General features: G+C 42.0%; 1 protein-coding gene across 1 annotated transcript in view; it reads right to left on the bottom strand.

The window, feature by feature from the left end:
- Positions 1-3,394: 3,394 nt before the first annotated feature.
- Positions 3,395-11,840, bottom strand: part of LOC125228660 — a 49,011-nt gene continuing 40,565 nt past the window's right edge. The window contains exons 2-4 of the mRNA XM_048133315.1: positions 6,579-6,738; positions 6,098-6,272; positions 3,395-3,424 (exon numbers count right to left, since the gene is read on the bottom strand). Of these exons, the coding sequence (XP_047989272.1) occupies positions 6,103-6,272; positions 6,579-6,738 (330 nt within the window). The 3' untranslated portion in view covers positions 3,395-3,424; positions 6,098-6,102. The remainder of the gene's footprint in view (positions 3,425-6,097; positions 6,273-6,578; positions 6,739-11,840) is intronic.

The following is an 11,840-nucleotide window of genomic DNA, read 5'->3' as shown; positions in this document are numbered from 1 at the left end:
ACCAAACAGATGAATACATAAAGTAGATAAACACTCACATGAGATCACGAACAGCATTTTCCTCATTGGTTTAAGATTCCAGTGACTTCCATTGCGTATTCTGGTCTCAAATACAAATAATGGAGCAGGCACTAATGAAAATTAAAGGTAATTAATTGCGGCAGGTAAACATTAAACGGGATTAGAACTCGACTAATAAATGTAATGTAAAAACAGACCAACGGTGCACAGATTTAAAACGAGGGACACATTTATATTCTTACAATTGTTTAAATTATGTGTACAAACAACCAAAATGAGACTATCTGCGAAGGAGAATGAGTAAAAGCGAAATGACCTAGATACTAGCATTGCCGGTTGCCGCTGGCATTTTCGTCGCGCGCCGAGCATTTATCGTGCTTACACGTTTGAACGGAACGCCTGGTTTCTTCAGATCAGTGGATGTGTTTTGTTTTGTGAGCTTTTGTCGGGCCCCGTCGGGTCAAGATCCTCGCGGATTGCCGCGGGTCGCTGCCGGAATAAACTAACCTATTTCTAGTGCACACGTTTTGTCTTTTACAGCACAGCGTTGCGATTCTATGCAAAATGTGTGCCATGGCTTTCATATTTGATGCAATGTACCCGATTTGGTTTGTGTGTTATTTCTTAAGAAGAATTTTCTATTCCGATTTTTAAATTAACTCCTAAATAAGAATTCTTTTATGATAAGAATTTCGGTAGACCGTGTGATATAGAAGCAGTTATATTAAAATTTCGTCAAATGGACGAAAACTGACAATAGTGGTAATCCCCCAAAACAAGCATCGCTTCATACATACATACATTAACTTACGCCTATATTCCCAAAAGGGGTAGGCGGAGTACATGAAACTGCTCAAGTTTCGGTGCCACTCTTATCAATTAAAAGGTTGAAAGAAAACGAAATCGTGAAATTGCAGTAACGGATTTCTAGGCCATCGCATCACCTAGACCACAACTAAACCCATATCCCTTAGTTAACTTCTGCGACACCCACGGGAGGAAGGGGTCATCGAGAAATGTATGATTAACGTCAATCTGGAGGTCTGCGAGAAATGCTTACACGGTCTGACTCGCCACTCGCCAGCCGGCCCAGCCGACGTGACGATCGTTGACGCTACGTGGCGTCCGAAAGGCAGTCTGTCTCTGTCGCGCACTACTGAAGAGCGATAGGGAGAGCTAGCTACGCTATCTACTTTAATGTTCAAGGTTGAATATTTTGTGTCATGGATAGAGTGTTTTTTAGTCTCTCACACAAAAAAAGTTTTGTTTATTCCATTCTATAGAATATGTATGTCGCACGAACACATTTGTTGGCTGTAATAGCGTGTGACATAATATTTTGCAGCCTTCGAATCGAAGAGTAACATATTATTGCAGGCGAATGTACCAGTAACAAGATATACTTGTGAAAATAGTAACAATACTGTTTTATTCATATAATTTTATTTCTACAAACTACATAGGAACAGTGATCAACTGAATTTCATTTTCAACACTTGGAATAGACATATTTGACAATGTTTTAACTGAAAACTTGCAAAACTATGATTGATACATTCATGGCTTAAACCGTTACAGCATAAGCATTGTTCTACTGCGACACTACACCGATATAAGCGGATTCGTATAAGTACAATGAGAAAAGTGCCCTATTCTACATACTGCATCAAACGTCTCACTTGGATTTTGAGCAGGATTCGAGCTACCTTATAAAATCAACACCTAAAATCATTTTTAAATAACGAATATGATGATCATTACGGCAACGGTTAGATGGCGCCAGTGAGCTGCACCAGCACGGTGAGGTAGGTGGTGCAGAGGCCGGCGAAAGCCAGCGCGAGCGGCGCGCCCAGCGGGAACACGCGGCGAGGGGGAAGGCAGCAGGAACATCGCGGGCGCTAGATGGCGCCAGTGAGCTGCACCAGCACGGTGAGGTAGGTGGTGCAGAGGCCGGCGAAGGCCAGCGCGAGCGGCGCGCCCAGCGGGAACACGCGCCACAAGGTGAGCCGGAACGGCCGCTCCAGCAGGAAGTCCCCGGCTAGTTTCAGAGCCGACACAAGTGATTGGTCTGCACACGAAACAATATTAGTAAATATTAGGGTTTTTATAAACTCTTGCGCAAAGATTTAAAAATCTTTAGTAAAGCATTAGGCTTGTGTAGTACATGTACTAATAGTACAAAAGACACGATTCCCTGCACTGTACTAGACCGAACTACTCCCAAATGATTCTGCTCTCTAGTACATTTAGTACACTCACACACGCGCAACAGAATGGGAGCGAAAGGAGCGAAGAGCCGAGGAGTGACAATGATTGCAAAGCGATCCGTGTGATCCGACCGCAACCGAACTAGAACCGACTGAATCAGACCGAGAGCGCGCGAAAACGGCCGATCAGCTCTCGGCTACGCCATATACACAATTTGTCTCTCGCTATTTCGGTGTACTACTGTACTAAATGTCCTAAAAGAACGAACTAGTACACTTAGGAGATCGTACTAGTTGGGAGCGATCTTTTCAGTGAACGAGCAGGCACAACTCTATAAAGCATATATGATTGCAAAGAACAACCGACAAAAAACATCAACATTCCGAGCGCACTACTAAGCAAAAGGCCCTACACACTACTTATGTATTCGGGCTTCGCTCGACATTCAGAGCGCGTGAAGCACTCATTTATACCGTGTTGAACAATGGGAGTAATTCCCCATAGGTCTAGTCACCTTCATGTTCAATGAGCTGGTCTCCGACAGCCGCCTGCAGCCGGTCCACCTCCCTGCTGACTAGCTCCGCGAACACGGCGGGCAGCGCCGCCGACGCGTACGTCACCACGCACCTCACCACCGTCATCGCTATTATGGCCGTTGTTCCCATCCATTCCTATACCAAACATTACACACGTAATATTACGCTAAGAGGCTAACGCCCTTGAGGTACGGTAGGAACTGGGTTAGCGAGAGTTGTAGAATGTAGAGATAGGAGAATTCTCGTCGAATATGTGACAACATTTTACCTGGCGCTCACTAACTTGGTAATACTCTATATTTAACTTTTTAGTTTTACTAAAAGTTTTAGTTAGAAGATTTGAATTTCTGAATAATTTTCAAATAACTATTGAGTTTAAATTGTCGTACCCTGCCGTTACTTTGTTTACCGTGAGAACCCGTGACAAAAAAACATAGGTTTTGAAAACCTGTAACAAATTCACGCCTCACACAGTACCTAAATGTTCAATTCACGCAGGTGGAGCGAGAGTTAGAAAAATCTTTCTTCCGAGAGTTAATTTCTCAAAATGCTTTTTTGTCTATCTATTACGTGATACTTACATTGTTTTTGAGTCTCAATACGGTTTGATAGCCCAAAGCGATGAAAAGGATGAAGGCGCAAGCGAATCTTAGAAATATCTGGAACAGAGTTTATATTAATTGGGAGCCCGTAGCAAGCTCGGTTCTCCAAATGAGCTAAAAGAGAAATACAAACAATATCATTGCACGGAAGAATTGGAAGATTGACAGCTGAAGCTGAAGAAACTGACCTGTATTTTTGTCCAAAAAAATGAAGCGTTCAAGCTATCAATCAAAGTTTTATAGAGTTTTAAGCAGTTGGTGATAGTCTCAATCTGACATGTTATAACGGCGTCATTAATTGAGTGCCATTTCAAACTTGACGTAAAGACTCGCCGCAGTAGGTCCAGTCGAGAACGCAACAGATCCAACGAGATGACTTGAATTATACAATCTGAAGTCGTTATAAATCCAAGTATCGTATAAGGCAAATGTATCCAATCGAAACGGGGTTGCGCATATATGGAAGTAATACTATGGAATGACGAATGCATTGTCATTATCATAAATATATTTCTAGCCGCGGGGGTCACAAGCGGCAAATGGGAATAGCCCAACGCCCTGTCGACACCCTCGATCACTTTACAGAAGTCAAAGAAGTGCGTCTCGCCGGTTATAAACGGGATGTATACTGCTAAAGAGTATACCAAAGCGGCGGGCATGAGGCTGATGAGTTCTGATGTATTGTCGATGAATCGGTTGATTAGTAAAGCGAGGACCGAGGTGGGCATCACGAGGCAGTAGACGCGGGCGAGGGCGCGCGGCGCAGCGCGGCGCACGGAGTCGGAGTAGAAGCCGTGCGCGAGGCGCGCGCGCAGCACGGTGCGCAGCGACACCCACCCCGTGGAAGTCTTGGCGTGCGACACTAATTTGTCCATTTTCTCGCTTGACCGTTCAGCTCAATGGACTTCGTCAAATACGCAACCCGCGAGTTTGACAATTTTCAGTATCAGTGTGCACCCCTGGGACCGCTCCGATGGACTGAGTAGTCGTACAGACGCAATTCCACGTATAATAATTTTATTGAGGTCATAATAATTATCTGAAGTCAATTAAGTTGTAAAATAAGCTTCGACCATCGATCCAAGTTTATGCGTATTATTTCATATCCAACTCATTTTAGAAACAACAGGGTTTAATGGACAAAATATTTCCTTTGGCAGAATTATTAATTATGTATATCTTGAGATATCGTGTTAGAAGTGAAGCCACCCAGAATTTGGTGGTGGGGGATTTTTGGTCAAAGATTAAAGGTTCTCTGTAATCTTCCCCACTATTCAAACTATCTCAATACTAAATTTCATCTAAATAGATTCAAATTAGGTAAAAAGTCGTGGTCTATAATCTATAATTATATTAATTAATGTTACTAGGAAAGCTAGTAACCTATTTTCAAACTTAGTTGTTTTCCACTGCAGACATTAATAGCCATCTTATGTTCTTCCTATTGATTCAAAGCATATTTTTACCATATAAATAAATTTGTTCAGCGGTCAGAGAGGATTAAAAAAGTAGTCTTTGATTCCCAGAGAGATTTTTTTCGGTATTGCATGTCATTGTGGTATTATTTTCTATTTTGGTGTCAGAACGCGTAATTTCTGATAGGTACCCACCAAATAATACTGCCACCTGCAACAATATGTTACTTTTCAAACTTTTCTGACACAAACATATTTCTAGGGCCATATGCCATATTAGAGTGGGACATAATTTTGCAGTCTCCGCATTGCAGCTGCAGGTGACTGTACCAATAAAAAACTATACTTTTAAAGTAAAAGTAACAATACTGATTTTTTTTTAAATTTTATTATTACATTGCTACTAACGATAAGTGAGCTAATGAACACTTTATTATAACACCACAATTAAAAACAAACATTGGATACAAGAGAAAAAAGTTTGAGTTTTAGAAAACCTAAACCCTAAAAGATACGTTCGCTTAGTACATAATTATACACTTGTACCTACAGGTATCCCTTCCTTCCCTATACCGGTCCTTGCAGTAACCTGGAGCTAGGAGCAGGACTATTAAAATTACACTTAAAGCTGGTCTTGTCACTCAACAATTGCAGCAAATTTTAAAAATGTACGGCGAAGGTTAAGCTGCTGAGTTTAGACCAGCAAGTTATTGCTGCAAGTTTTGAGACGCAACTATAGGTAAGAGTGAGTGGCAAATATCTGCAACTCTTTCTTGCGTATACTTCTGTCTCAAAACTTGCAGCAATAACTTGCACGTCTAAACTCAGCTTTAAGGTGAGGTCGTCCTATAGAAAATTTGAATTTCGCGCCTTTTTATTTAGTGACAATATTTGCTTGACCATCTATAGGTACGAGGAAGCCCTGAAAGACCTGTCCGCAATTGGTGTACCCAACTGGCGTGAAGTGGCGCAGGATAGGGCAGAGTGGCGATCTCTTGTGTCGGAGGCCAAGATCCTTTTTGGGTCGCTGAGCCAGTTTCACGGTCTACACCGCTACAACATAAGGAATGTCTTATTCCGACACCAGACTGATACGTGTACTATTGCCCTATGTATACATCAAGTGCATCAAACGTGTCACTTGTATGTTGTGCAGGAGCTACGGTGTAAAATCAACACTTTTAAATCTTCTTTTTCTACTCCAGCACTTAAATCTGTCAATTAGATTATTGTCAGCGGTATCCAAATTAAGTTCATTTGAGTCATCATCATCATTGGCCACAGCATCTTTCCAGATGATAGTTGCAGCACTTACAGCGACTAGATGGCGCCAGTGAGCTGCACCAGCACGGTGAGGTAGGCGGTGCAGAGGCCGGCGAAGGCCAGCGCGAGCGGTGCGCCCAGCGGGAACACGCGCCACAAGGTGAGCCGGAACGGCCGCTCCAGCAGGAAGTCCCCGGCCAGTTTCAGAGCCGACACAAGTGATGGGTCTGCAGATGAACAAATATTAGGGTTTATCTATCTATATAAACTCTTGTGCCCAGATTTGCTACTTGTGGATAATTATAAAACTCATCCGTAAAGTAATATGCATATGATTGCAAAGAACAACCCAACAAAAAACATCGAAGTTAAGAGCGCGCGAAGCGCACGTATTACGCCACGGGCGCCCCGCCCTATCGCCGTACACACTACGAAGTCTGGTTCCGCTCGACATTCAGAGCACGCGAAGCGCTCTCTTATACCAAGTGTTGAACAATGGAGACTACTCCCCCTTAGGTCTAGATCCTAGTCACCTTCATGTTCAATGAGCCGGTCTCCGACAGCCGCCTGCAGCCGGTCCACCTCCCCGCTGACCAGCTCCGCGAACACGGCGGGTAGCACGGCTATCGCGCACGACGCCACGGTTATCATCGCCGACTTCACCATTTCCATTGTTCCCACCATCACGCCTTCCTTCACCAAACATTACATACATCATTATATTACAGACTACTCATTTACAAACAGCGTGTGGTTTAGTGCGTTGAAAGATCGCTTAATGTGATAAGTTAAAGATGCCCTATCACAGCTTATCATTTTGGTGTTGTTTTTAGGGACACCTGCCCCTTTAGCACAAGTAGCACAACTTGCCTTGTCGCTCTCGAGTCCATACATCAAGCGCGACTTCAAGTATAGACTCGCGCGCGACAAGGCAAGTTGTGCTAAAGAATCTGCTATGGTTTTAAACTTCTAAATGCGTTAAGGCTGACTTTGGTTCATCCCAGGAGTTATGGGTTTATTTTTGTTCTCATTTGTTTTTGCCTTACACGGGTGACGGAAATTTTGCTCAAATCATGAAACAGCGTTATCACAGAGAAATGCGGAATGGACGTAGATGTAGTGACAAAGATTGAGCTGGGTATGTTAAGATAGTTCAGGCATATGGATGATATGGAGAATGGAGAGGATGGATGAGAGATTAACAAAGAGAATGTATGTAAAAAGAGTGGTAGGATCAGTTGGTGACGACCTAGACGAACTTATCTCGACCAAAATTACATTTTGTTTCAAGTAATTAAGTCATTTCCAGCAAGCTAAAAATCGTCTTAAAACATTTACATATACCTATCTCATCATCATTCTCTTGCCCTTATCCCAGTCACTTGGGGTCGGCGCAGCATGTTTTTCTCTTCCATACATCTCTATCACTCGTCATCTCATCATTAACTTGTTTTAGTTCCATATCATGTCTCACATAGTCCATCCACCTCTTCTTCGGTTTTCCTCTCCCGTTACTTCCACCACCTTCCACATTCATTCGTAATATCTTTCTCGTCACATGCCTTTCATCCCTCCGCATTACATGTCCATACCATGCTAGTGTACCTTGGACATGTTATATCTTTTGACAAAACACTTCAAGAAAAGGAGATCTCCAGGAGAATCCAGCTCGGTTGGGCGGCATTCAATAAACTTGCGGATATCCTCAAACCCACTGACATTCCACAGTGCTTGAAAACCCGTCTCTTTAATCAATGTGTCCTGCCCACCATGACCTACGGTGCCGAGACATGGACGCTCACTAAGAAGGCTGTGCATAGGATACAAGTAGCACAGAGAGCCATGGAGCGCGCCATGCTCGGTATTAAGATGCAAGATCGAGTAAGGAATACCGAGATCCGTCGTCGCACTAAGGTGCAAGACGTAGGTTTCGTTATTACTAAACTAAAATGGAGTTGGGCGGGACATGTTGCTAGGCAGAGTGATGGCAGGTGGACCAAAATGTTAACGGAATGGTGGCCGCTAACAAATAGAAGAAGTGCCTGGCATCCGTTGGCTCGTTGGGTCGACGACATCCGAAAAACTGCGGGTCACAACTGGATGAGATTAGCCCAGGACCGGGAGAAGTGGCGTACTAGAAGAGAGGCCTATGCTCAGCAGTGGGCGATAAAAGGCTGATATGATGATGATGATGACCATGCTAGTCGATTCGCTCTTACTTTTTCAACTATCAGTGCTACTTTCAGGCTTCCTCTGATATACTCATTCTTTATCTTATTCATTCTTGTCACGCCACACATCCATCTTAACATTCTCATCTCTGCTACATGCAATCTCTTTTCATCCGTCACCTTTAGGGCCCAACACTCTGATCCATACATGACGACAGGTCTGATGACTGATTTTTAAATTTTGCCCTTCAGTCGAAGAGGCATCCGGGTGTCACAAATGGTTCCCGTGACCTGTCGCCATTTCATCCACCCCGTGCTAATACATATACCTATCTGATTGTTCTATATACGTATAAGCCGATTTGCCTCATTTGGGGAGTTGTGTGAATTATTTTGTTTTCATTTGTTATTGGCCTTTAGCTCGAAAACGGGACGGAAAATTTACTCAAATCATGACGAAAGAGTCTGATCCAAAAAATATCTTGACACGTTTCCTCAAAATGCTTTTGTATCTACTAGCCTGTATGATACAAGTACTTACATTGTATTTGAGTCTCAATACGGTTCGATAGCCCGTAGAGATAAAAAAAGTGAAGCCCATAACGAATCTCAAAAACATCTGGAACAAAGTTTACAGCGTTTATAATTATGTATTTATTATTTTAATTGAAAATTTTGCTGAATGATGATGTTTAAATTAAGAGGAACACTTTATTGGTTCATGTTAATACATCTCTTGCTACGTAACTACACTCAGTTTTGGTGGAAACGTAGTCTATGTCAGTAAATACTTCGTTATTATACACTTACGAGTACTCCCAAGAGTTAAAAAAGAAGGTCCAGTACAAACAATGTCATGGCATGGAAGAATTGGAAGATAGTCAACTACTTACCTGTATTTTTGACCAATAAAATGAAGCGTTCAAGCGATCAATCAAAGTTTTATAGAGTTTTAGGCAGTTGGCGATGGTCTCAATCTGACACGTTATAACGGCGTCATTAATTGAGTGCCATTTCAAACTTGACGTAAAGACTCGCCGCAGCAGGTCCAGTCGAGAACGCAACAGATCCAACGAGATGACTTCAATTATACAATCTAAAGTCGTTATTAATCCAAGTATCGTATTAGGCAAATGTATCCAATCGAAACAGGGTTGCGAATATATGGAATACAATGGAATAATAATACAATGGAATAACGGATGTATTATCATAACTATAAATGTATTTCTAGCCGCTGGGGTCACAAGCGGCAAATGGGAATACCCCAACGCCCTGTCGACGCCCTCGATCACTTTACAGAAGTGAAAGAAGTGCGTCTCGCCGGTTATAAACGGCATGTATACCGCTGAAGAGTATAAAATAGCGGCGGGTATGAAGCTGAGGAGTTCTGATGTATTGTCGATGAATCGGTTGATTAGTAAAGCGAGGACCGAGGTGGGCATCACGAGGCAGTAGACGCGGGCGAGGGCGCGCGGCGCAGCGCTGCGCACGGAGTCGGAGTAAAGGCCGAGCGCGAGGCGCGCGCGCAGCACGGCGCGCAGCGACACCCAGCCCGTGGAAGCCTTGGCGTGCGACACTAATTTGTCCATTGTCTCACTCGACCGTGCAGCTCAATGGACTTCGTCAAATACGCAACCCGCGAGTTTGACAATTTTCAGTATCAGTGTGCACACCTGGGACCGCTCCGATAGACTGAGTAGTCGTACCGACGCAGTTCCACGGATAATTATTGAGGAAATAAATTAAGTTCTAAAATAAACTTCGAACATCGATCCAAGTTTATGCGATGGTAGTGTTTCTTGCTTTCAATGTATTATTTCCAACTCCAGCTCATTACTCATTGCCCTTAACGTCTATTGCAGACGGTTTATGGTCTAACATTCGAGAGGCACCTTTTTTGGTGACTTAATAGACAGATGGGATACCGACAATACCGGCATAGTCTATCGTAGGCCCGAGGAGAGAAGTTTGCGGAAATCGGCACTGAAAGTCCTTGGCGTCGCTTCTGCCTCTTATCAGCAAGTGCAGTAAACCACGTCTCATCACAAATTCTGCGGCCCTTCACAACTCATTTGCGCCACTCCCTTCGTTGTTCTGCGAATCTCCCAGTACACCGGTCAAATCTTACATGAAAATCGGCTAAAAAAACAAAGTGTGATGTAAAGCTGGATTTTTGGTATGTTATTTGGAGTCCTTGGGGGAATGTAAGACTATATTTTGCAAGCAAAAAAAAAGTGTGCTAACTTCGTAATTTAAAAAAAAAGTAAAAAAATCGGACTTTTTTTGGTTTTTATTTTTTTATTAAAAAACTATGCGTTTTTGGTCAAAAGTTGCTTTGTAATGTTGAAAGCGCATTAAATTTCAAACAGTTTGACATCTTTTTTATCAATGTCTGTCAAATAGTTTTCGAGATATGAAGCGTCAAAAAAGGTTAATTTTTGACGCATTTATAAAATGTAGCGTTTTACCAATATTTTTCGACAAAATCTGCAAAATACTTCATGATATGGTATATATTGCAATATAGCATTGTATAAAATTTATTTTGCTTTAGTTTAAGTGCAAATAAAGGTCAGTAAGACGAATAGTTACTTTGGTAAACAAAAAAAATCTATTAATAGAGAAGCCAAGAGTCTGGTAGATTGGTTAAGGTAAAATAGTTTACGCTAAAAGTTTTAGGTTGAAAGTGCTATCTATTCGATCTTACTTTCTTTGATATCCGTTTATCTGAAAAAATTGTCTAAGCTAACTTTGCATCGATTTGACTATTACTAATGAATAAATAAAATACAGTAAAATTTTGAAGTTTAGTAAATTAGAAAAATAAAACACCTAAAACCTTGGCATCATCATTGACAGTACGTTATCCTGGGGACCTCAGGTGAGCGAAGTCAGCAGGAAGGTATTTGCGGCAGCTGGTTCTCTTAGGAGACTACGTAACTTCCTCCCCATTCCTACCAAAATTGCCCTCGCACAATCACCTCTCCTTCCCATTTTGGATTACGCTGATGTGGCCTATCTCGATCTCACTGAGGAGCAACTTAGTAAGCTTGAGCGTATCCAAAACGTCTGCATTCGGTTTATATTTGGGTCACGCAAATATGACCATGTATCTCACTTCCGTTTGCAGCTCAAGTGGCTCCCTATCCGTCTTCGCCGTAACTTTCACATTTTGTCTCTTCTTTATTCTATCCTATTTAACCCTGCTACTCCCCGCTATCTTAAAAATCGCTTTAGTTATCTCTGTTCTACAAGGTGCGCCCAGAATTTAATTCTTTCTGTCCCCTCCTCTACTTCAAAATTCTATAATCATTCTTTTACTTTTCAAGGTGTGCGACTTTGGAATTCCCTACCTCATGACATAAGACGTGCTCAGTCTCCTAACTCTTTCAAGAGACTACTTAAACTCCATTTTTTATCTCTTCCGTAATATTTTTGTCTGACTACTCCTTCTAAATAACCTGGTACTGTTATGTGTATTTATTTATATATATTTTATTTATATATTTATGCATTTAGTTATTTATCTTTATATATGTATGTTTATGTATAATTTTTTTTTTTTGCCTATATTGTGCGATAAGTTTATTTCTTCGAATTTGCTGACACCTACTGACATTA

This window comes from Leguminivora glycinivorella, chromosome 8 (genome assembly GCF_023078275.1).
Source record: "Leguminivora glycinivorella isolate SPB_JAAS2020 chromosome 8, LegGlyc_1.1, whole genome shotgun sequence".
In the NCBI taxonomy this organism is placed as follows: Eukaryota; Metazoa; Arthropoda; class Insecta; order Lepidoptera; family Tortricidae; genus Leguminivora; species Leguminivora glycinivorella.
Note: the sequence above shows the minus strand (reverse complement) of the source record. Positions and strands in the feature narration are given on the sequence as shown.